The sequence below is a fragment of the Scophthalmus maximus genome, chromosome 10, assembly GCF_022379125.1.
Source record: "Scophthalmus maximus strain ysfricsl-2021 chromosome 10, ASM2237912v1, whole genome shotgun sequence".
In the NCBI taxonomy this organism is placed as follows: domain Eukaryota; kingdom Metazoa; phylum Chordata; class Actinopteri; order Pleuronectiformes; family Scophthalmidae; genus Scophthalmus; species Scophthalmus maximus.
In genome coordinates this window covers 11,656,966-11,682,162 of record NC_061524.1, presented here as the reverse complement: position 1 = coordinate 11,682,162, position 25,197 = coordinate 11,656,966, and the positions used below count along the sequence as shown (strand labels likewise).

Genomic DNA, 25,197 nt, shown 5'->3' with positions numbered 1-25,197 from the left:
GAAACGCAACTACTATAATAATATTCATAATATTAATAATAATGACGATGATAAAAAACATTAATGATTATACATCAAGTTACTCCTCCCTTACAAAAATGCATAAAATCATGAAAATGCCGAATCAATCTAAAATATAGAAATATTTTTAAAAACATATATATATATATATATATTAAGTCGAGGAACAAGGAATATCGAACTCTTGTTTGACGAACAAGACAAGAGATAAACATTTATAAAAACGGTACCAATCAGTACAGATAAACCGTGAACATTTTAAACCTACTGGATGAGAAATGTATAAACATTTTGTTTCTGTTTACTTTAGAAGATTAAAACCTCTGATATTGTTATCAAATCCCTTTTAAATATCTGAGCTTACTGATTCTGGTATCATCCCCGAGTACTGTAAAAAAATATATACCGACAAATGAAACACAGATGACGCAAAAGTAGTATTTAGTATTTATCGTATTTATTTATTGTATTTATTTATTTACTTTAAAGTTACGACCGTCGAAGGTGGAACTAGCTTCAGCCGATGGTCGACAGGCGTCGGCAGTGACGCGGTCATCCCAGCGACACCTGCCGGTAGAGGGCGCTACCCGCAGTCTGAAAGCATCTGACACGAGCGAGAGCCGCTGTTTACTGTGAGGTCGTTGTTTTGTTGTCACGGTAACCCGAGGCGTCACCTCCAGCTGTAACCGGTCTTGTAAATCCGAGGTCTAGTTTTGATGTTTTCCTTACAACGGCGCAAGTTTGAAATGGTTTGTTTCTTTTGCCTTTTTGAATTTACTATATATTTTTAATAAAAGTACGTTTTAAACAATATTCCTCAAAAGTAAACGCTCCCTTTTCACTCTTTCTATAAATCGATTTGAAATTATTTTAGCTAAAAAATTTGTATAAAACTTCAGTTTAAAAGTTAAATCTTAAAAGATTAACAAGATTTATGCCTGTCGTCAGTTGTTTTAAGCTTCCTGTTTATTTATCTATTTTTTTGTTATTGGTCAACCAGTTGTCTGCATTTTTCTGTGCTATCCATACTTTTAACGTGTTCTAACTTTTATACAAATAAATCTGTTTGTAAACATTTCTCTGTCTGTGATTTGTTACAGCCGAGGTCGACGCGCAGCTTTAATCCGCCCGTGACCTCTCTGCGCTGTCAGGCCGAGAGAATGTGCCGGAGCCGGGGAGGAGCGGGGGAGACTCTGAGCTGCTGAACTCCGCATCCAGGTGGTTCAACTGTTCTATTATTTTTATTATGGTGGAGCCCAGCATCCCTGCGCTTCGTTTGGACCTGAACAACTTCGACGTGGCCGAGGCCGAGAGGAGTCGGTATGTTTTAACCAGTCCCCGCTCACTGGAGTCCTGCGCGCGGCTCGGTGTCAAACCGGTTGCGCTTCTGATCAAATCACTGAACGAGTTGATCGCTGAGCAGAATGACGTGCCCCGCGAGGCGGTGCGAGTCATGCACGAATCCTACGAAAGGGAGAGACTGAAGCTTTTGCAAATGTGCCGAGGGGAGCGGGAGAGGATTATCCAGGGGACAGCAGGGAGCAGGTGGCCAGGCTCTGACAGAGTGTCAGGCCTGGAAGCGGAGCCTGTCACCAAACTGAAGGATCACTTGAGGCAGAGACTGTCCATACCATATGCAGATCTGTGCCTTAGAGGGAAATCTGTCAACGGGTCCTCCTGTTCTGCTGCTGGCAGCAGGGAGCCAGACAGGAGCACAGTCTGCAGCTTCAGGCTCGGAGACCTCAGACACTCCCCGGCTACTGAGATGAAACTGGAGAGGCTCACCAAGGACATTGAAAGGGAGATGTGTGTCACGGTGTCAGAGAGAGACCGCAAGATAGCAGCTCTCATGCTGGTAAAGCATGAAGAGGAGCAGACTCACCTGGAGCTCTGTCAACAGGAGGAACAGGAGCGAGAGGAGGCCCGTAGGCTGGAACAGGCTCAGCGGGCTCAGGTAGAGAGGAGGAGGAGGAAGAAACTGAAGCAGAGTATGCAGCGCTGGCATCAGGAGCTGCAGGACCGAATGAGGCTGAGGGAGCGTCAAGAGATGGAGAAAGCAGGACAACTCAAGCAGGAGGTGCTGCTGCTGGAGGACCGCTGGGTGAGGCTGAAAGAGGAGGTGGAGGCACAACGCAAAGAGAAGATAGAAGCTGCACAGAAAGAGGCAGAGGGGCGCAAGCGCTGCCAAGAGAAGCTGCTGAGAGAGAAGCAGGAGGTGGAAAAAAGGCAGCAAGAGAAGGAGAGACAGGTGGCAGTGGAGAGGGAGGAGAAGGCCAGGAGGAGCAAACTGTTGCAGGAGAAAAAGGAGAGGAAGAGGCTCCAGGAGGAAAATCGCAGGGAGCTGCTACGACACATCCTGCTGAAACAGCACAAAGAGCAGAAGGTGGAGGAAGAGGAGGCACAGATGCGGAGCACGCTCGAGAGGAAGCTGCAGCACTGCTGCGAGAAACGTGCCCAGGCTGTGGAGGCGCGGCTGAGGGAGCTGCAGGAGCGGGCAGCCCGGGAGGAAGAGCAGGTTCAGAGGGCCCAGCTGAGGTCCAAGCTGCAGAGCGTCCAGCAGCTCACGCACAAACAGATCCTGGTCCAACTGAGCCAGCGTCGCATGGAGCGAGCCGCCCTGCACGCCTTGGCCCAGCACAGGGGCAGAGCTCAGCAGACACAGCAACGCAACAGACACCGGCAGCTCTGCCACCAGAGGCTCAGAGAGAGGATGCAGAGGGAGGAGGAGGCCGCCAGGAAGGCCAGAGAGAGCTTTGTCTCCGTGAAGGAGTGGAGGAGGGAGAGGCTGCGGAGACAGCGGGAGCAAATACAGGAGGAGGCGCAGGCGCTGGCTCGGGCCTCCTTTCACATGAGGGACAGAGTGAGGCAGCTCACACACAGTCGCACCTTCGATCAGATGGCTCTGCAGGCTCAGCTGACAGCCTCCATGAGCCACATGAAACTATGAAAGAAAGGGATTTGCTCCCGTCCTGATTTCAGACATAGCATATGAACGAAAAGGAGTTAGGCCTGACCTTGTGATGACCTCCCGCCCAGATGATCAGTACTGGTGGTTTGTATTGGACGGTCCAGCATGACACTGTGCAGTGTCTGTCTTTCTGTCGAGATACACGTTAGATCAAAAGGAAGTCCGGCGAGGACAGGTTTTGTTTTTAGCCTGTGGAGAGTAGAGTAGTGTGGCTAGGTGAAGGCTGTAGACCAGAGAGTGAGGGGTCAAAACTGTGATCCACAGCCACTGGGAGGCTGACATCAGTGTTTTGAATTTGATAGAAGCCTCCATTAGCAGCCAGTGGAGTGCAGTCAAGAGAGGAGGATGTTATGGGAAGAGCTTCGGGAGGTTGAACATGAGCCAAGCTGCAGCCCTCTCTTGTGTTTTTTTGTTTTTTTACCTTTCTGGTCTGCTGACTCGTGACTCCATCATATCACTATGTCTCACGAGAATCTTTTTTAAAATTTGGTACGAATTAATCGGGACAGTTTAAGCTCAAGTTTTGATTTCAAAACAGGGTTAAAGCAGAACCAATGTAAGTACAAAGAAATGTGTAAATGTAGAATATAAACAGCGTTTACCGTCTCTGCACCTGATTTCAAAAGTATCACCTCTGTTCTGGACCCTGGCAAATGGAGAGAAATTAATGGGTTGATGATGTACAGCATGTACAGTGTTTTATGTTCCATTATTTCTCAGCATTCTCAGTTTCAGTTTTTGGATTTGTTTAATTTTTCCTCAATTAATAAAGATTAAGAGCAAAATGTCTTAATCTTTATTTCTACAGTATATAACACTGGCGTGGTTCTTCTTCTAAATCCAGATTTTTTATGGGTAGTTGGTGAAAGGCAAGAGCAGCAACATGACACTTGGACCATTTAGTATGACTTGGCATCTTTAAATGTTGTCACGTGGGAAAAACTAGAAGCAGCAGGACATGAAGCAGTTAAATAGCAAACATAACACAGACATTTTATTTCATTTAAACCTCTGCACTCACTGAAAAATTGACAGGAACGATCATCCAAATTTTGATAACCCTAATTCTTAAAGTAACACAAGTATAATCTCAGTAAGACAATCTGTGATTGGAAGCAGCTACTTCATAACCTCAATGAGCCCAAAAGGCTTTGTCAGTTGTACTGATTAAAAACTCTCACCTTCAAAACTATGAAACATATTTTATCACACAAAAAGTTGACATCGTAGGTCTTGTTCTTTTGCACTATTGCACATTAATGAACAGAGAACTGTTCAAGCTCCGGACTAAACAAATAAACTAAGAAGAAATTAAGATGCACAGCCCAGATCTCTTATTGTTTGTGTAACAGACACAGTATCAAATCTAAATATGTCCAGTTACTGGGGTTTCACCGCTGCAAAGGCCTTGTCCTCAACGTTGGCAACAAATGTAGCCCATTTTGTTATCTTGGAATGAAAACGTGGCCGACTGAGGACAATGTATTTGTTATCAGATTATTCAAACCTACTGCAAAACTCTTTGCTGGACTCAAACGGCGGTTTCACTGAGACGAGAACACACCAAAGCAAACTTACGTCCAAGACAGGTTTCGTCATTGTCACACCTGCCACGCAGACAGTTTACACAGCATGTTATATTTGGCGCTCACTGTTTTTCATTCAGGTGTGGATGAACAGAGTCCTTTGTTCCCTTTTTCTCAGTCGTCACGCAGGCCGAGAGACAGCACCATGGGCAGCCCGACGCCAAGGATGAGAGTGAGGCTCTCCAGGAGCCCTAGGTAGCGCTGCTGGTGGGTCTCAGCTCCGGTGTGCTGCTGCAGGTCAGAGGAGGGTCGGCTTGTTCTGCTGCTGCTGACCTCTGGGAGAACATGCACCGTGGCCACGTAGAGGAAAGTCCCGGCTGAGAAGAGCATCCCCATCCCCGTCGAACTTAGCTGGTTCTGAGGCGAACTGCCAGACTGCAGACACAAACGCATCAAATCAAATCACACCCAACCCTCGACTGAAACTGTATAAAACTGAGATATAATATTTCATACTTACGGCATGTAATATGAAGTAAGTGGTGATGGCAACAATAGGCGATGCGGCTGAAAAGGCCAGCAAATGTCCCTGAATGTACTTCCTCTCGAGACCTGCATGCATCAGAAAGGTGACCAAAGCAAAAGCCGTGGGCGCCTGGGAGAGATAGGACGGGTGGTACGGCTTATTATATCCTGTTCATGATCCGTACTACTGTATATTTCACAATATTTTTTTCCTCTCAGAGAACTTCACCTTGTGTAGAATCACAGCAAAAAATACTATAACTTGCACTGTCACTTGACCCGTGGCCACAGCAGCACCGAGAGCAAATCCATCAGCTGTATGCAAACAAAAAAATATTGTTAATATTTACCTACGTCTTCAGTGGATGTTTGTGATTTTTTTCTCAAACTGATGGAGTTTGATGTGAAGTGAGCTCAAGCTGCCAAGTTATTCTTTTTACTCGAAACATAAAAGACTCGAGGAATCACATGCTGAGTCACATGAGGACTTGAACAACTCCAGCGCTTTGTTGGGAATTTTCCTTGAGTGTGGTCTGGAATTCCTTGAAGCATCCTGTTTACCTTGGGCAAAAAAAACAAGTAAGTAAAAATGTGCAGTAAATATTTTGCTGTGTAAGTACCTGCAGCATGAATGACCAGCCCCAGAGTGGCTGTGACGCCGACACTATTGTGCAATTGATCTGTTTGGTCTGAAATGAGACACAACATAAGTTGTGGAGATGAATCCAAAAAGACAAGTGTGGCACTGAAATTCTGCAAAGTGAAGCTGGTACTAGAGGTCGGCCAACTCGCCTCGCATGGAAATGTGATTTCCAATCTGATCTATCACAAACATGAAGGTGAACCCCAAAGTCAAAGCCACTCCGATGGAGAAGCGAGACGGACGGCCGCTCCCTGAGGAAGTTGTATTTTTCTCACTGCGATTCAGACCAGATGGCACATCAGAAGTGGACGATGCTACAGAGAGAAGATGAAGGACAGGAAGTGCATTAGATCACACAATAGACTACCAGGTAGCGGTGCATACACTTAAATACCTGAGCCACTTTCATCCCCGGTCCCTCATCCCTCATTTCAAAGCGTTACAATCAAACACATGTAAATGTCATCATGTCTGATCAGTTGGTAGTGAGACCCAGGAACAAAGGGGGCTGTCCAAAAAATGCTCATCCAGCTCAGTGTGTAAAGCTCCCAGGGCTCACCTCTCCATGACTCCTCCAGTAAGCCCACTCCCTCTGGGATGGTGATGGCCAGTGCCGTCCCGCACAGGAGTCCAGCCCCCAGGATGGAGACAAACTGCAGGCTTCTCTGTAGGGAGGGACACGTGACTTCAGCGTGATCCGGTCAGCCTCAACATCTCCAGACATTAGAAACAACAGTACCAACACTGTTGCCACGCAGATTAAAATAAAGTGATGCGCTTCCAGTCGGATCACTCGAGATCTGTCTTAAACCGGATGAGACCAGCACCCACCTCAGAGAGTCCGAACAGCAGCGGGATGAATCCGAGCACAAAACAACCGACAAACATCGCAACCGATATGAAAGTGATAATCAAGCCCTCGTCCATGACGACGGCGGATGGGTTTTTCAACACGCGTGGCGCGTGTGCTACATCGTGGTGTTGGGTGCCGGTGAAGTCTTGCCGCCTCTCCTCGTTGTGTCTCTGGCTGAGACAGTGTGGACTACAGGAGACCGCAGGGACGTCCTCTGGTTCCACGTCGCACCTCGCTCTCCTCCGCTCCTCCGCTGCACCGCGGCTGCAGCGCTTCCCTCCCGCGCAGCGACACCTAGTGTCGGACACTGAGAACTGCAACAGCCCCGCCCCCGCCAACCTCTGGCCCTCCAATCAAGACCATTCTCCACCACGTCAAACAATCACAGTCTATTATGATGTGCTACAACATGGACTTAGAGGGGATAAATCAGGCTGCAGCCGCAACACGTTATTGACCAGGGAGTATGTTTTATTGACTTTTCATCATGTAGTTGTTTTCAAAAAGGTTTTGTTGCCAACAAACGTGATTAAATACAGATTTATTGTTCAAAGAGCTGGGTGGGAAAGTAAATATATACAGTTAACAAATTTGTTGTACTTAACGGCCCTTAGGAAAGAATGAGACGGTCAAATGTTGAGATCTGCTTTTGTTACTTCCCATTTAGAGAGTAAATCTTAAAAGAAACAAAAGCGCACACGACAAACACATTCTACTTGTGCAGTTTGGAGAAGCGGAGACATTTTACTGGCTATTCTGAATACATAGTCAAGCTGAGGAAATTTGTTTGACTGTTGTTAACAAAAAAATAACAAGAACAAAAAAATACAACATGCATCTATTTCCAGTGAGTCTCACTGTCTATGCAGGTCTTATGAAAACAATATAATTCATCATGAGCCTAGACTTGGTATTAGCAAATATATGACCGGAAATCCCCGACAAATGTAGATGTCTACTCAAAAGAAATTACATAATAATGGACTGGACACCAGGAAGTTTTGTTTGAGTATAAAACTTTCAATTCTGGTCAGCGAGTGAACCATCTTTTTGAGGCTGTATAAACACAGTGATCACACTCTTACTTAAGCCACCTAAAAAAAAAAATAATAAAAAAAAAAGTTGTGGATTTAAAGTACATTCAGCGCATGAGAACTTTTGTTAGACAATATTTGTTTAAGCATCTCCCTCGGAGCTGGACAGTAAATGTTATTCTGACGGGACACATTCAGAGATTTCAACACATCCCAGAGGTATAAAAATGAAGAGGTATAAAAAATTATAAGTTCACCTTATCATGACTAGAAGAGCACCAGACTCCAGTGGGGTCAAACAATTCTCTTGTTATTATATACTAAACAATATAACCCCATTGACAAATTATGGAATGGGTTTAGGTTCACCATGGTCATCATCGTCACACCCACATGGGACGTGCCCTTCTCTGCCAATCATATAAGTGAAAGTAAGATTAGTGCACATTTCCCCACAATGGTTCTCTGAGCAGCTGTATAACACATCCATTACTTTATGGTCCAATAATAATAACTGGTCCACAGTGACAGACGGTAGTGGTACTTCCTCTCCTGCACTTCGCCTTACTAACAATCTTCTTAATATTTCATGGGGCAGCTCACAGTGTACTGAAAGAAGGTGGCTTCGTAAATCCTGAGTAAGGCCGTAACTGCACGGGCACTGCATTTCATTTCACATGACAATTTATTACCTGGTGTTTTCAAAGTTTGTATTTTTTTTTGTCTGAGTGAACATGAAACCTGAAAAAAGCTGCCTCGTATGGCCGAGGCAGAGCAGGGAATCGTTCATTTAATCTGCGTGTTTCGTGATCAAGTGCGGAGTTGTGGTACATCACTACTCTGCTCTGCCAGAGGCCTTACAAAGCTGGGAACTGGATGTGCAAATGGAATGTACATGTATGTGTTCATTTCCCTATAACAACTGGTGAAGCAACATGATGAAAGTATTTTTCCAATTTGTTATCAATGGGTGGTTGGGGGGGGGGGGGGGGGGGGCAGTATTCAATAGCACTAAAGTTTGAAGTTAAAAAGAACTGGACATCCACTGTATAACTGCTAAACACTCCTGTGGCCTAGCCCATGATTTGATGTGATCACCAAATGTGCACAATTTGAGTCAACATCTAACAACATTGCGTAGTGGAAACTGTAACAATGCTTTGTGACGACAACGACTTACAATATGCTTCCTACATGATTAAGTGTCAACATAAAACACTGAAGAGGACCTGATAAGAGGGTTGAGGGTTGAGCTATGAATTACCTGATTTGTAAAAACTACCAGTACTAAACCTAAATTGAATGCTAATTTGAAAATCTCTACATACAAACGTAAACATATGGAAAGAAAATGCTAACAATGAAAAAAAAACAGATAAAAGAGAAATGGTCACACTGTGTATCGTCTGGAACTGACTGAGAAAAAACACAGAAAGGCCTTTCTCTCCATCCTCTGAGCAACACAAAGGGATCAGCAGGATGTTGCCCTTCTCCTGCAGCAGCCATGTAAGGTCTGTCCCATACAGGGGGCAGCGTCAGTAGCAGCAGTCCAACAGCAGTACCAACAAAGGCTCAGGGATGGGAACGGCAAAAAGATCATGATCGATGCAGTGTGCAATAATGTGAATCATCTCCTTCCACAGTTTAGTTTATGTGTCACGCAAAACCCCATTCCTAAAAATAAATACCATGTCAAAAAAGGTAGTTAGTAGTAGGAGTGTTAGTAGCGATGGGGGGTTTTTTTGGACATAGAATTGGAAGAACTGTTTTGAGACTATCACATCTGCACAAACCAAGCTATCTGTTGGTGCGGAAAACTTCTCTTGCTCTACGCTCTCAAGAGCTGCTTATTCAGGGGAAGCATCTTGTGCCGTCAATTAGAGATACTGGCAAGGGATTATGGGAAAAGCCCTCCAGCCTTTGAGCTTGAAGGCATGCTGTACTACAGTACCTTAGTAAATCTCGCTCTTATAGGACAGGCCCTCTATTTGAAGTGCAATAATGTTAAGGAAATATAGACAGAATAACACACCCCTTTTACAAGACAAGGCAAACAATTCTTCATTTGTGCATTAATGTCTTTCTTTAACGGGTCCATGTGCAGTGTTTTAGGGTTTCCATCAGCTACATCGGGGCAGAAAGAGGTTTCTGCTCCTTGCACTGTCACAGTACATTCCCACAGAAGATGAGACCCAGTGAAGGAAATGCAAGTCTCCTCGAGCAACAATCCATTCAATACTTAGTAGACAGTGTGCTTATGTTAGTGTAAAGTCCCTCGATGGAGGTTGAGATGCTTTGGAGAACTGTGAGTTCAGTTCCTAGTCATGATCAGTGCGCTCCTCAAGTTAACTCAGGCAATATTTTTCCTCATGTTCCAGGCAGTATCAGTGCCGCACTTCATTATCGATGAGGCTGTCCTCACCAGACTGGAAGTTCTCATTCAGGCCATTTTCTACATTGATTATTTCCTCGTCCTGCGAGGATCCCTGGCCATCATCTTCGCCACTGCCTGAACCGGCCTCCTCTGAATTTGGGTCTTGAAGTACCAGAGCAATGTACATTTGCTGTGGGGGGGGAATGAAATGAAATGCAACGTTAAATTTTGAAAGCTTGTTCATAATTCTGAATAATTTCTCCTCACAACAAAAGGTAGTTTGTATGGCTTCAAACACATCCTGCACTTTTTCTTTTCTGGGCATCTACTCATTAAATCAACAACAAGCCGAAAGCATACATTGTGAATGTTTCTAATAGTTTTTTTATTATTAAAGGTACTCTTTTCACTACCAAATACAGCTGAAGTAGAAAAAAACCCCAGACCCATTTGTTATGATATTGGCATACGTTTTAAGATGCCAATGCTCTTTTAAAATAATGAATACACCTCTTCTGTCAAGGTTAAAACAGAAAGCTCCATCTCTTGCTACATCAAATCTTTGTTCTTAACATTTATTTTGCGTTCGTGTTCATGTGGGAGTATTTATTCCCCAGGTTTTACCCCAAGTATAACTGTTGTATTTGGGGGCCATGTTGGGTAGTGCATCATCATTCAAAGGTTTACTTGTATTTGATAGAGCCATGAAGACAGCAGATATTCTGTTAAGCATGGTCTGACTGATCTTGTTCACCATGCCCAAGAAAAAAATTCAGCTAAATCAGTAATTTCTGTATTGGAACTAAGTGTGTAAAACATTTGTCCTTTCTAATTGTCTTTGGTCAAAACAGACTCCATGGACAGCTGCTACAAGCTTTGGCAGTATGCCATGGCTCTTTCCACAGTTTGATGCTGAGGCCTATATTGGTTGGTTAAATAAACATGAATGAGTACATACCCCTGCCTTGTTGGCGGCAGCAGTGCACACTGGATGCCCATTCTCCAATCCGTCAACATCCTGTGTGTCAATCTAGAATAGAAAACACACACTCAACACCAGAAGCTGAATATAAAGATGGTCTAAAATACAAGCATGGAGAATTTAGAAAACCTCACTAAAATGCAAAAAGAAACCAACATTTTTTGTTACCTTGTAGTTGTGAGCACTGAGATACTTAAAATGTCCAAAGCAGACGTGAGAGAGGCAGATAATGATTGTGATGATCAAAACTATGAACGTGAACATGGACGTTGCAGCTGAGAACCCTGAGGGGATGAAAGTGGAGAGACACTTGTTTAACAGGTGCTTGTGCTTCACAGTGACAGATACAGAGTAAATAAATCTGAGTGCTTGCTGGGGGACATCAGTGGCCTGTAGATGGAGTCCTCTTCTTACCCGAGCGAACAGTGGAGAAGAACAGAAGCCAAAAGAGACAGAGAATAGGAGCAGCCACCACTTGGTTGACGGCTCCAGAATGGATCTTCTTGTCCAGTTTGGATGGCAGATAGGCATAGTACATGTTGTACCTGTCTGCTAAGTGTTTCAGCAACATGTACATCAGCCCTGCACAGGGAAGGGAGTAATCCAATTAGGCCTGCTGATAAGCTTCATTATAAAGAACAGAACCACCGTGTACTGCCTGGCCTCTGTGTGTTTCACCTGCCATCATTTAATAAGCACACGATCATGATGTGAAACAGCAGTAATGCAGCACGGATACTAAATGGTAGCACTCACCAAAGGGTACGATGATTGGGCAGGTGATGCTGTAGGTCATAACCACAGTGAAGACACACATCATCCAGGCATAAGCTGCCCCAAACTGGAACTCATAGGCTTGATGCTATGGAGACATAATGACATGATTTTATAGAACATTCAAAGTCTAAACATCTTAATTAAAAAACTAATTTAAAATCATGTCCAACCTCAAATCATTTATCGTAAAACAATTCCTATTTATTATGAGTTGTTTGATATATGGGTCTTGGGTTTTTGATTTTGAGTTTCTTATTGGGTTTGATCATGCAGAACAAAATTAAACAACTATTTCAGTTATCACTTATACACAACTAAAAAGTCTTAACCTAATATATTTCCCATGGACTCCTGAAAGGTGGGACTAACCCTTTTGACGTTCCTCCGCTCAGCCACAGAGCGAGCCAGGCAGAGGCGGATCATGTACATGAGCAGACCGGGGATCCTCAGCAGGTCCATGGCATTTCCAATGAAGGCAGACGCAATGACATAATTCACGAAGAAGGCTCCATTGTCAGGAAGGAACACACACCTAATGAGCAAAAAATAAATAAAAATGAGCAGAAGCCAATTTAAATCCAAACTATATGAGACTTCGCTTGAGTATTTCTATGCGACTGATTTGTGACTGAAAAATACATTAGACTTGTTATGTAACAAACTGTTAAAATGCTGTATTTTTACAGCCCAAACCTCTCACCCTGTTCTGCTTTGTTCTGACAGAGGCCATAAAATGATGCTACTTACTCAAACCTCACTTTAGCATCTGCCAAGAATCTTTTGTCAAAAAGCCAGCGGAAGAAAACATCCAAACTGCAAAAATACAAGTAAAGAGAGGAGTCATCTCAAATATTTAGGCTGACAAAAATGAATTGATGTCCAACATAACATTTGACAGTAATGCAGGGAATAAAAAAAACATTCAATACCTGCTGAGTCCTAGGGAGGGCAGCAACAGGACCATGAAGATCAAGAAAGTGTAGCATTTATGCATCGTTGTCCTGTTCTCTCCTGAGCTATAAGGCCAAATCCAATATTAAAACATTAAAAACAGACACAACACACCCGAACAACTTGAACCTCAAATGGAAATGAAAACAACATGACTGAATGTGCTAAACAATGGACTGCAGAAACTGTGAATCATACCGGGTCCAATGTGCTTCAAAGAAGGCAGAGTAGTAGACGATGGTAGGAAGTAAGGCAGAGAAGGACCACAGGAGGAGCGTGGGGAAGAACTGGGTGACGATTGGATTCTGGAGGACAGAGCAGAAAGACATGGTCATGTTTTGTCAGGAAACAGAAGGCTGAGTTCCAGCACATGTGCAACAGCACGCAGGCTTATGATGGCTCAGATTTTAACACAGTCTATGCTTATTCTTGTCTCTTGCAATTGTTCCTCCGTGTCAGTATGGCAATGACAAAGATCACCGAGGCTGAACTGAGCTTTGAACCCTCACATTTAGGTACTCCACTGGTTTGGTAACATTGAACTTGTCCATCGTGGAGATGATGATGGCCGGGGTGGTGAGGAAGAAAAGGAGGAGGAAAAGGACGCAGTTGATGATCAAGCAGCGGATCCACCAGGAGAATCCACCCACTGACAGATGCTCCCTGTGGGAGAAAGGTTATGTAGTGGTTAGACTGACACTGACTGATGACCCGCAGTTATGGACACAGCTGGCCTGTAAACTGATACTGCAGCTCAAAACAGGCATTTTTCATCCGGTGTGACATAGTCTCTTCAAAGTGAACTGAAGACTGAATTATATCTGACTGTGACATTATAATCATTCTTAGGAATATAGGGAAACAGTTACACCCTTTTCACATTAAACAGTGATCAAACTGTTAATGGTTATTATTTTCAGTTTAAAGTTCCATCATTAACACTGAAAACACGGTCCAGCATCAACAAAAGTTAGCAAATGTCTCCCAGATGCAGCATGCATTGTTTGTTTTGCACCTATGAAAACATGGCAGAAGCAGCGCTCAAGAGATTTTCCACCGTGTGTGTGGGTGTGTGTGAGATAACTTTGGTCACTCTAATCATGAAAACATTTTCTTTAAGAAGTTGAATATGTTCTTACCAGTAGACATTTTGTGGATCGGGGGCGTAGCTAACAGTCCAGTTTTGTGTGTGCAGCTTGGCACTGAATTGAGAGCTCTTGGGCTCCCGACGACAGTGACATCCCTGACACTTACAAGCATTAAAGTCCTTCGAAATTCTGAAAACATCCATGCAACAAAGCACATATATGGAAGTTGGTCAAGAATGGTGCATTATGTAAATTCAAAAACGACCTCACAGATACACAATTGACTTATTTTCCCATGAGCAAATGCACTTACATTGCAGTTATGGACTCATTCTGAAAGGTAACAAAGGCCATCCCGAGAGGTTTCCTGTTGACCTTTTCCCTCTCCTTCCTGTAATCGTCTTTTAGTTGTGACTCCAGCTTGGTGTAGTAACTCACTGCCTCTTCCTGTCAAGGACATAAAAATGTAGCCAAGAGTCTCTGATGTTATCAGTTCTCTTTAATCATGAGTACCAATACAGTAATCAGTTAATACGCAGTACAACTACGTTACTACCTGTAGGACTAAATATAATAATATAAATATCAAACTATAACTTGCCTCTTTATGTAATAATTCAATCTCGAAACCAATACTACCTTCACTACATTTTATGTCACTAATACTAGACAGCTTCCGTAAATACTTAAAAACTCTCTGCAATTAGTATATTTTCTGATCATCTATAGTATAGTATATGTATCAGTTGGTACACAATACCAAGCAAGCCAAGCATCTCGGGAGACAGAGTAAAGATCACAAGTTAGATGATGTGAAATTGCAGCAGGTCAAACATGTGACTGTGATACTGATGTGAAGAAGAAAGGTTCCTAGTTTTATCTGCTGAATGTTTGTTAAAGTTGCATTTTAGCATCTTGAGATGAATTAGACTCTTCTAATGTAATGTGGATTTTTAAAGATTTTATTGCTTCATTTTAAATATAATTTGTGTTTTGATGAAGTTGAATTAACAACATTGTGAAATTATGTTTAAATGAGATTTACTAGTATAGTTCTGTACGTGGGTTCTTCCTGCTTAGCCCTTCTTATTTCCAAATCAAAAACTCCTTATCTTTCCCTCGAAAATGCTGTTTATATCAGCTTGTAAGAAGGTTTTAGGGGCGTGTTCTTTTGAGATAAACTTGCAACATGTTAAACTGACCTGCTCACAGCCTTTGATGATGCAACAGCAAAGGTGTCCACAGGGCTTTGGGTTGATCATGGTGGTAATATGCTCCTTGGCCTGCAGGTCAAGGAAGAATTTCTTGCTGCGTTCTGTCTTCTTCCTGGATACAAAAACATTCTGTCAGACTGAAGGACTATTTCAGGTTAACAGGCTCATGTCCTGGAGCCGATAAGACATTTCCTAAAATGCTATGAAAGGGCAAAACACACTCACACTTATGGTTAAATCATTTTTTTATTACCTTTCAGAGTTTAGATTCATCAGTCTGGCCACATCGTAACAGATTCGAGCTTCCAGTACAGAACAGTTTTCATATGCAAGCCTATGGAAGACGAGCAGGCAGAGAGAAAGTGAAAGACTGGTACTTTTACAGAAGCACAAATGTACAGTACTTATGAATTTTTGACACCAACATCCGTATATTTACTGTAGATAACAGCTCTCATGTGACACCACATTACACTCTCTCACCATTTTTCTTTATGATCTGAAGTTTTGGGGAGGGTGAGAGGGAGTGGGGGGGTTCTACTAAACCGTTTTGAGGTGCAGGAGCACGGGTGGGATTTTTGTTAATAATTTGGCTGAGTAGGAGTTTAGCTAAAAACCCCTTCCTCAGTCTTGACACATGACTTGCATAACCCTGCTCATCTGGCTTCTATTACGGTCAATAACACGTATAGGCCTGTCATTGTCTGATCCCAGCCATAAGGATGAGGACAAAACAGCTGTTGTTCACAGGAAAAGGCATGGCTCTCATACACCTTAATACAGTTAGTGCACGGCTTTAACCCATGATAACAGTACGGTGTACCATTTCAATTTGACAGATTTATTGTGACATAACTGTGAAAGCAAAACATCAGTGAGAAAGATCCTACGGTGTGCTTACTCAAAGTGTTGCTTTATCTCACTCTCCTCTGCATATTTGGAGAGTCCATTGACGAATAAAGTGCGTTTTACCTGCATGGAAATAAAGAAAAGAAAGTAATTACCAACAACACTCAGACCTATGTGGCCAAATGGAGGATTTTCTCAGAGCATGCCACCCACCAGGTCATCCTCCTTGTAGTGCATCTTAGAGGTGTGCCGTCTCATGCTATAAACCGTCAGTAACAGGTAGAGAAATGCAAAAATGGTGTGCAGCCACAGTAGTGCATTACTGGAGGAATCAAGGTTGAACGGATTTAGTAACAGGGTTAAAAAAGTACAACAGTCCAACATAAACAGAGTATATGCTAAATTAAGTAAAGGTGTAAGAACTACTCACTCGGCATCCAAATTTGCTATAGTGGTTCGCCCGAAACTATAGGCGTTGTTTTCTGTAGAAAAATGTTATTAATTGTATTGTTTTATACTGTACAAAATACTGCTTGCATAGAAGTCTTGTGAGAAAACTTGTGACACCAGATAAAGGGACAAATGGAAAAGGCAGGCATGACAAAGACTAATTTTAGGGCAGGTTTGACAACATATTTACTCGGTGTACCATTATTTTACAGACAGAATGAAAGCATGGTAATGTAGGTTATACACTTTTGTACATACATACAGTTTAATAGTTTTAATTATTTTGGGGTCTAGTGTTGGTTGCAATGCTATGAATACTTTTGTTCATAGAAAGACAGGCAAAAGGGAGGATCACTTTGTTAAACAGTGACAGCAAAACTAAGGGGAAATGTAATTACTCTCTTAAATGTACAAGGACACACTGGTAGTAAATTCCAATCAACTCACCAAGTAAGTTTCCGGAGAAGTTAACAGGCAAGATGATGCCCACAGAGAGAACGCCCACCACTACCAGCAGGCCAATGATATGGCGCTGAAAGGACAAGTAATACACTGCGTCCTCACCACACTTCTCCCTTATCTCTTCATCCCTACAGAGAGAGCACACCAACAATATCAACTACTGAAGATCAATTCAAAGCAGACAATCCATATTCATTTTAAATCAGTGTTACAGCATTTTTTTCATATTTCCAATACGCTGTATGTAGGTTGACTCACTTGATGCGGAAGATAGCAGTTAGCCAGGAACAGAAACCCTAAGAGGGAAGACGGAGGATTACTGAAGGTGAAGTACCAGTTCTCACATGCAATATATAGTGTGTCTGGTATGAGAGAACAGATTTTTATTGCAAACTTACTGTGTCTCTCTGATCAATATCCACAGAGCTGGAAACTGATGTGAGACGTTCATAGCGCTCAGGTGTATCTGAGGTCATTGCAGACGCCATACTGTATGCAAACAAAAAAAATCAACACTGTATTTGTATGATGTTACACAACGAGCAAATATCAGTATGTACCACAAGGGGATGTTAGTTTTTTGCACCTTGGGACAGGGGGATTACCATCAGTGTTGAAAAATTGACATTACAAAACAAACACACACTCATGCCCTGAAATGGACCGAGGAGAGTCATCCGTGTTTACCCTGTGTGGGGTCCACACAGGATTTAGGTTGGTAAACCACAGGAAGATTCTCTGCAGCCACATTTCATGCAGCATTAGCTGTAAAGAGCCTACGTCACCCAGGTTGAGTACAACCTGACTACCAGAGGAAAGGTTGCAGTTTAGTAGATAGAAGGCAAAGCTCTACAGAAAAAACCCAACACCATTTACCAAGAAAACAACACAAACACAGTGATTGTCAAGAGGCAGATTTATGGAGTTTCTCCAGCAGAGCCATAGGTTCCCTTTGACATAACACACCATTAGGGCCTTGTTATTTACCATACACAAATTTTATTGCACTCCCAAGGGAGTTCATGTCAGTTCAATGTATACATAACTGGAAAATTTGAAGAGGAGCCAGGCTCTGCTGGAATTGCAACATCGGTTCAGAGTTGAGTACTACATGAAAGGATGACATCACCCAGGGCACTAAGAGATCTATAATGGAATGAGGGGAGACCCTCCGGCTTAAATCCACCGTCAGTCCTCCTCTCCCACATTCCTGTGACGAGGAGGAATGGCTCATCTCAGCTCTAGTAGACAGTATTTATTGTAGGTGCCCCATGTTAGGTCCTGTCTATGAACAGCCACAGATCAGGGAAGTATTACCTCTCCCTATGAGCATCCTGTCTGTGCGGCGAGTATGGTGCGCTCACACAGTAGAAGTCCATACTTCATAAAGAGGTCAATACACAGATTAGCACACAAGATCTGATTAGGATGGTGAGAGAGGACAGGGACACCCAACAGCAGAAGTACAAGAGTGACAAAGAGAGGGAGAATAATAAGGAGCCTTGCACTGGGAAAAGCCTGGAAAAGGAAGAAAATAAACTAAAACATCAAGAGTGAGAAACTGATTGAAACCCACAGTGGCCTGGGCAGAATGGACAAGAGTTATGAGTTAGGTTAACTACAGAGAGCAGAAAGGAAAGAATAAGTCGACAATATGGAGGAGTAACATACTATTCCCGCTCATCCAGGCGACTGTACCGCTGATCCATTCGTCTAAAAAGAGAAGCAAAACAAAGCCATTCAGCTCAGTTAAGGGGAAGTGGCCCGGTTTGCCTGTACGGGTGCTGGTTCAAAAGAAAGTCTTAGGAATGCACATTACACCAGAGGTTCACCCTGGTATACAGACATATGAATCCATTTTTGCCGTAAAATTTGATAATAACCCTTTCATTCATTTTAGTAGATAGTAATTTATTTAGAGTTTGAGATGATTACCGGCATTTCCAAATAGGTCAACATCCACAGTTCAGAATTTACACAAATTCAACAGACAATGATCTCAAGTAAGCACAGTCATAAGACAACAAACTATATTTCCTGTCTGTTACAAAAGTGTCCCATGCTGCCACCCCCCTCCCGCCCTCCCACCGTTCTACAACCCCATTCTCTGCTCACATGCAGCTGCAAAAATAGTGCATCTGCAACATCACACAAACACAACCGGGGGGTGTAGGTGATGGAGCACTGTGTCACGCACTTTCCAGCATTTAGTCAAATGGGATTGTAGTAATCTGTCTGATCTCTTTCCCTCTCCCAATTTTGAACAGTCCTATTGTTTCATCTAATAGTGTAGTGGTTTAAAAGCAGCAATGGTATCAGCCATTGTTGACGGGTGTCTCATTGGCTGCTTCCACAACAACAGTATTCCCTCTCTTTTTTTCTTCCTTTTTTTATCAAAGTGAAGACATGACATCAATCTCAAATTATCCTAATATAGCTGTTAGGATGTCATCATATTACAGTGGGGAACTACCATCCATGAGGCTTAGATACAGACAGTGGCCTATAGGGTTTTGATTTAATTGTTAATAATTACTAATCACATGTTACATCCTCCATTTCAGGCTTATTCAAACAGCAGTCTGTTAAACAAATAACAAAGCATGAAAATTGCAACTTTGACATCAAAAGGAAAAACCGCTGATTCCGACTTCCTGTCTGGTGTACCATCCTTGTGACGTCTGCTTCTGTCGGAAAAAAACTTTAACTCCTCCATTACAACAAGAATACAGGATTTTTTGGGTGTTAAATGAACAGCAACCAGGTGCCAGATACTCATAAAATAATTGTTTTTTGTGTCAACAGACACAATGCCTGGTACTTTGTAAGCCACAGGCATTTCAATGCGAAAAAGGTTATCAGCTTTTGTCCCATTTTGCCATGTTGACCACCTTACACCTAACTATGGCCAAATTACATTAATGACTAGCAGTGGCACTGTTTCAAGCAGGCTCCTGACTTGAGGCCTCTGGCTCTAAAGAAAGTGCTGTCGAAACCCTGGCAAATGTTACAGGTTTCTTTCTCCTGCAACTTTGTGTAACTAGTCTGAACTAGTCTAAATTCTCTGCCAAGATGAATTCCTTTGCAATACTGCAACTTCTGGAGTAAAGTTTAAGTCGACAAAAAGAACCAAAAATTGAATGACTTTGAGAAAAAAATGTACAATTCATTATTTCATCTTGATGAGGTAATTTACGTAAGCATCTTAAAGCCTGAGTGCCAAACAGTTAAGTTTGCTCAATGAAATCCACCAAATATGACCATTAACCACTACAGTGTATTCAGCAGATGAGTACAGACATTGTGATACTTACATATGAAAGTGCATGTTGGCCATAATGTTTTTATTTTGACACATTACTTGTCAGTCAAAAAGCCTCAATACTGGAACTTCCAGTGTGAACTAATGTGTTCTGATTACCTGTCAGCATCGGTCACCAAAGCGAGGCGCCCATAATCCCAGGCTACTTTTCTCAAGAAGGAGAACACAACCAGCAGCCCCTACAAGTACAAAATAAACAGTGGCGGTCAACATCTTTAGTTCCTGTATTTACATTACGGAAACATACTGAACAATAGCTACATAACTGATTGAGGATGTTTGTCATTTTAATACAAATTCTTGGAAGTATTTCACCACAATTCTGAGAGTTTGTAAAAAAACACAAAACAATTGAAGAACTAGCACTGTGTCATGATTAGGATATTTTGATGAATAGGGCAAAGACATACTCATCATCTGTTGTAACTGGGCACTACATTTGATGGACTCACCAAGAAGCACATAAAATCGAGGGCAAGGACAGTTGGTACCCCTCCGAACGGCAGGCCCTGGAGTACTGTGCTGCGAATTCGGGCTGAGTAACAGTAGTCCCTGGTGATATTGGGGGGGGGCGTTGGGCAGTTCTCTGAATTGGAGCATCCTTCCACTCCCCAGATGGCCATTATCAATACCAACACTCGGTGCATCACTCACTGCAGCATGTTGACAACCTGTAAAGAAGGGGAAAGTTTTCCATCGGTCACACTGTATGGGTCGATAATGGACAGTTTCTGAAGAGTACCACCCTCCAGTACATAGACAGAAATGCGGAGAAGGTGGAAACTTAAAACTGCCATCTCAAGTTCCTCATGAGACTGACATTTCTGTCTTGTCATTAGTCACATGTTCTGTTGTTACTTTTCACCACATGCCTGACCGCCTTAATCTTCTCCTTTTAAATCACTGTACACTTAATGTTCCTTGTTCATAGTGACACATAGTTAACTTTGCTCTGAATTCACGTAGTAGTTAAATTTAAAAGGAAATATACTGAATTCAAGAAAAATAAGTTATAACTAGTAAAATTAAAGTGAAAATGTATATTTTAAACACATGGGCTGTCACAGCACCGATGCCAGTACATTACCCATTGAGTGCAGACATGTTTATAGACAAATGACAAATTTCAAAATCCAATATTTACTCCTTTACTCCTGTTAGTTCTGATCCTGTTCCCAGACATCAGATAAAGAGCTTATAGATTGCATCGTGGTCACATCCATTATTCTCAGGCAGATAACAGACACTCAGCTTGCCTATGCTTGTGCTATATGCTGGACACTACTGGGTACAGCAATGTATTGGGGATTGAAGAGAACAGTGACAGTGAGTCTATACTTGACCAAAGTAATGAGCCAAAAGCAGCAGAGCAGCTAAAAATGTGGGGAAACAATTTTACATAATATAAGATAATTTAACCCCAAGAAGTCAGACTCAACAGATGTGGCCTGGTGGGTTAACCCTCACATTGGCTACCTTCAAACTGTGTTACTTTACCTTCCTCCTTCTCGTCTCACTTGACAAAACATGAATAGTGTATGAGGGATAATGAGTCATGTGAGAAATCTTTATCTTTAGAACATCCTGGCCCAGACAGTCCTTTGTCCTGCCCCGGCACAAATTAAATGTTACATCTTGCCGAGTTCTCCTAATGCCAAGGTCAGTATTCATCAACATCCACACAAAAGCAAATAATAAAGGGCAGGATACAAGTCGTTAGATAAAAACACAATCCATCCAATAAATATCTATAGTCATCTGAGTACACAAAACCATGTCTAACATCCGGTGGCCCTGGAGGGGCAGAACATGAGATAAATCCTACTGACTTCAGCCTGAAGAAAAGTGAACCAAAAGCACATTAGTTTGAGAACAAAAAATTGAAATCTGAAGCGCTATCTCCATCCTTTTAAACAAATTGGACCTATCCTGGTCTAGAGTATATCACATTTTAAAGGTGTCATATTTCACACAAACTGAACAAGGGGTTTGGAGGAGTGTAGGTGTTACAGCACTGCTATACTTGTGCCCTTTGACCCACTATTACCAGCAGCATTCATGATGCTGCTCATCTGCCCCAACACTAACTCATTTATCCGCTCCCTGGAATGCTGTGACATCAGTGGAGAGGGACGCGGCCAGAGCTGAACAATAAGACGATAGAGACCACAGGGTTCAAATGGACCGGTCTCAACCGAAGGAGGACACAACTTTACCCCCCACCCCCACAAACACACGCCTTCAGCAACACTGCTCCAGTTGTTTAAGATTCAATACAAACATCTTTAAAAGAACTCACATACACCTCCAAAAATGTAGGGCTGGCTGATATGCCAAAAAATGTTGTCAAGATAAAAAATGTAAAAAATTCAGTTGATATTGATAATTATCACAATAAATGTCAAATTACTGTGCTTGCACAAAGCTTATAGAAGATGTTGATAGATACTGAACTTTTGTAAGATTTTTAAGGTGGCATTTTATGACAGGACTACATTATATTGATCAGTCCTTATATTTTATTCAAAATCTGTCTTATCTTTCTCTGTTTACGGTGTCAGGTGTTGTGGGCTGTGCACAGCCGATTCTTAAACATTTTTAAAATCATAATTTGCTTACACCCATGACTTGCTGTCTTCTACTACTTTGTTGGCACACACATGCTAACAAGTCATAGCATGTCCTTGTGCACAGCCATGATGTCTTTTCAAAGTGCCACCAAACGTGAATTTGGACCGTGACTCCTGACAGCAAACGATTACAATCTAGGCAGAACATTACAACTGAAATAGTGATTGACATTTATAAAACATAGTACTTAGGACAAACCATATTCCTCACATTCAACACCACGTTGACATTTTCTTATATGTAAATATGGGATTTGCAATGAGCTTTAGTTGGCCAAAAACACAATATTACATATAATCTAAATTATAAACTGTAGCTACATCCTTAAAATGAGGGTCCAAAACCATCAAGTGGTAAAGTTTCTGTGATCATACATACTTTTCTTGACACAGATCATAAGTACATCTACTGCATAAGAAAATATATTGACTTTAATAGACCAATATCACTAAATTTGTGTCGTCCTAGTCCTTTACCATGGTATCCATTACCATGTGTTTCAAGCGTCTGTTAAAAACTCAAAATAAAAAACAAAGAAAAAGTACACACGCCTTGAAGTGCATGGGCCAATGTAGACATTGATTACATATTTCTGCATAAATTTCTTCAACTACAATTAAGTTGAACTTTTCAATATATTAATTTTGTATGTAAACAGTGTTTGAGAAACGATTATAAGCCCTGGTCATCTTGTGAATTCATAAACCTATTTTGTATTTTTAAATATAGGCATTCTGTTTCACAAGAATGTCAAACGTGGAATGAATATACTTACAATGCTACTGGCTGATAATTCTGACTCGGTATTAGCCTGTAAATCAATGACAGCTTCACAGTGTTTTGATTATCACAGATTAAGATGACGTCAGAGTACAGTCTCATAATCCTGTCACAGCATGTGTGTAAAATAAAGACCACACACTACAGAAAAGCAAAGAGAAAAAGAAGAAACATTTGAGTTGATGCTATAGACACCATACTTTTACACTGAATAGGACGTAAAAGCACCTGTCTTCTTATCTAAAATCCTCAGCAAAACATGAGACTCACTGTTGGAAAAAAAAATGGGGGAATGCTACCAGCCCCTGAGGCACTTTGTTGCTTTTCAATCTGTTGTCAGTATGAGCAGAGGTATGTCAAACTGATCCTTCTTCTTGAAAGGCTTTCCATCTCTCTCACTCTGAGATATATATATATATATATATATATATATATATATATATACACACACAAGAGAGTGCACACAATATAAGACTGCTAGTGTTTATCCCTTTCAAGGCGATGCACAACACTAGTCACAGGCTGTGACTTGTCCTCGATGAAACCCATGTCAGTCAATGCTGCACAGTTACTGTGAAGAGATTCTCTCATTTAAACAGCGTTGCTCAACCACTACTAACTACCTAGATAGCTGAGATATGTTAGGAATTACTGATCGGGAACTGGTTATATAAAGACGTGTCAAAATACTGGCCTGAGCCCAACAGATAAAACTATAGCTGCGTGGTCCCATATCGCTTCCAGTGGCCTATCGTCAAAGCATCAATGTGGTCCAGACAGTTTTATAAAATACGTGAAGAAGAAGAAAAAAAAAAACCCTGACGTCATTGGTCCTCCTGCGATCAGTCAAAACAAATCGAACAGCCCCGGACGAGGGCCAGCAGGACAACTTAATCGGGGGGCTTGTGGCTCGAGGGTGGCAATTCAGAAAAAATAATCACGAATGTCACGGTCAACTATTGCAATGTAAAACTCGACTCGTCACAACCACTACACCCGCGTCAGTGTATCAAGTCCGAGTTGCGTCGGTAATGCAAACAAGCTCGTATTGCTGTTGACCTCGCCGCAGCCCGAGTTAGCCTAGTGCTAATGGTAACGGGATGTGTTTACCGATTGTTCTGACAGCACCCACCGAGTTCACCAGCGGAGCAGCGCACGGCTACGGCAATGTTGCGGCCACAACTTTAGGGAATAACCGAACACGTATGTGACGAAATAACAATAAATCGCAACCAAGTTAATAAATACGAAATCCGACTCACCTCGCTCTGATACGCAGCAGGGGCGGGCACTGTTACAAATGGCTAATGAGGGCTAGTCCGCCGTAACGTTGGCGTTAGCTATCTTAGCCCCTCGGTGTAGCAAATAACAGGTGGAGGCTGTCTAACGCCCGACGGCTAATACCCGCATCAACTGGATTTCGTGGAAACCTCCCCGGCCACAATACTCGCTGCGTACAAACAAAGCTAATGCGCGAAGCGGTCTAACTGTTAGCAACGGCAGACAATTCTCCAGTGTCTCGGTTGCGTCTGCCAGCCGGTTGAACAACTGTCGCCAACCCATCCAGTCCGACTGCAGGCGAAGTCAGGTTATCAGCGTGACGTACGTAGAAGAGAACCACATAGAGACCGCACATCCTCCTGCGCCATGAACGCAATCGTCGTCATTCGAGTCATCGCCCCATAGCTTCTATGCCTGTCTTTTTCTATGCGTTCGCCCGGCGCGTTTGTATGACGTACAACAAAGT

The 25,197-nt window shown here is 42.4% G+C and overlaps 3 protein-coding genes across 7 annotated transcripts; 1 reads left to right on the top strand and 2 right to left on the bottom strand.

The window, feature by feature from the left end:
- Nucleotides 1-116: 116 nt before the first annotated feature.
- On the top strand, nucleotides 117-3,226 carry LOC118283774 (coiled-coil domain-containing protein 177). Its single transcript, XM_035606119.2, has 2 exons — nucleotides 117-770; nucleotides 1,122-3,226. Exon 2 carries the CDS (start codon nucleotides 1,268-1,270, stop codon nucleotides 2,966-2,968), a length of 1,701 nt encoding a protein of 566 aa, XP_035462012.2. The 5' UTR covers nucleotides 117-770; nucleotides 1,122-1,267; the 3' UTR covers nucleotides 2,969-3,226.
- Nucleotides 3,227-3,961: 735 nt separating this feature from the next.
- On the bottom strand, nucleotides 3,962-6,826 carry LOC118283775 (zinc transporter ZIP9). 3 transcript variants are annotated; one of them, XM_035606120.2, is made up of 7 exons: nucleotides 6,515-6,826; nucleotides 6,243-6,348; nucleotides 5,833-5,997; nucleotides 5,481-5,729; nucleotides 5,270-5,355; nucleotides 5,036-5,170; nucleotides 3,962-4,950 (listed from the first exon to the last, which is right to left on the bottom strand). In XM_035606120.2, exons 1-7 carry the CDS (start codon nucleotides 6,608-6,610, stop codon nucleotides 4,690-4,692), a joined length of 1,098 nt encoding a protein of 365 aa, XP_035462013.1. In that variant the 5' UTR covers nucleotides 6,611-6,826; the 3' UTR covers nucleotides 3,962-4,689. The 3 variants fall into 3 exon arrangements, with proteins under 3 accessions (XP_035462013.1, XP_035462014.1, XP_035462015.1); XM_035606121.2 differs by having other exon boundaries at nucleotides 5,661-5,729; nucleotides 6,515-6,821; XM_035606122.2 differs by lacking the exons at nucleotides 6,243-6,348; nucleotides 6,515-6,826 and adding an exon at nucleotides 6,078-6,236.
- A 163-nt stretch (nucleotides 6,827-6,989) lies between these two features.
- LOC118283770 (CSC1-like protein 2) lies at nucleotides 6,990-25,168 on the bottom strand. 3 transcript variants are annotated; one of them, XM_035606113.2, is made up of 24 exons: nucleotides 25,057-25,168; nucleotides 20,492-20,710; nucleotides 20,139-20,218; nucleotides 18,389-18,430; nucleotides 17,116-17,206; nucleotides 16,976-17,013; nucleotides 16,703-16,845; nucleotides 16,236-16,287; nucleotides 16,019-16,127; nucleotides 15,858-15,928; nucleotides 15,210-15,290; nucleotides 14,945-15,068; nucleotides 14,056-14,189; nucleotides 13,794-13,931; nucleotides 13,164-13,317; nucleotides 12,853-12,959; nucleotides 12,633-12,719; nucleotides 12,451-12,516; nucleotides 12,073-12,235; nucleotides 11,683-11,788; nucleotides 11,341-11,508; nucleotides 11,095-11,210; nucleotides 10,903-10,974; nucleotides 6,990-10,134 (listed from the first exon to the last, which is right to left on the bottom strand). In XM_035606113.2, exons 2-24 carry the CDS (start codon nucleotides 20,684-20,686, stop codon nucleotides 9,955-9,957), a joined length of 2,517 nt encoding a protein of 838 aa, XP_035462006.1. In that variant the 5' UTR covers nucleotides 20,687-20,710; nucleotides 25,057-25,168; the 3' UTR covers nucleotides 6,990-9,954. The 3 variants fall into 3 exon arrangements, with proteins under 3 accessions (XP_035462006.1, XP_035462005.1, XP_035462007.1); XM_035606112.2 differs by lacking the exon at nucleotides 25,057-25,168 and adding an exon at nucleotides 24,713-25,047; XM_035606114.2 differs by lacking the exons at nucleotides 18,389-18,430; nucleotides 25,057-25,168 and adding an exon at nucleotides 24,713-25,047.
- Nucleotides 25,169-25,197: the final 29 nt, after the last annotated feature.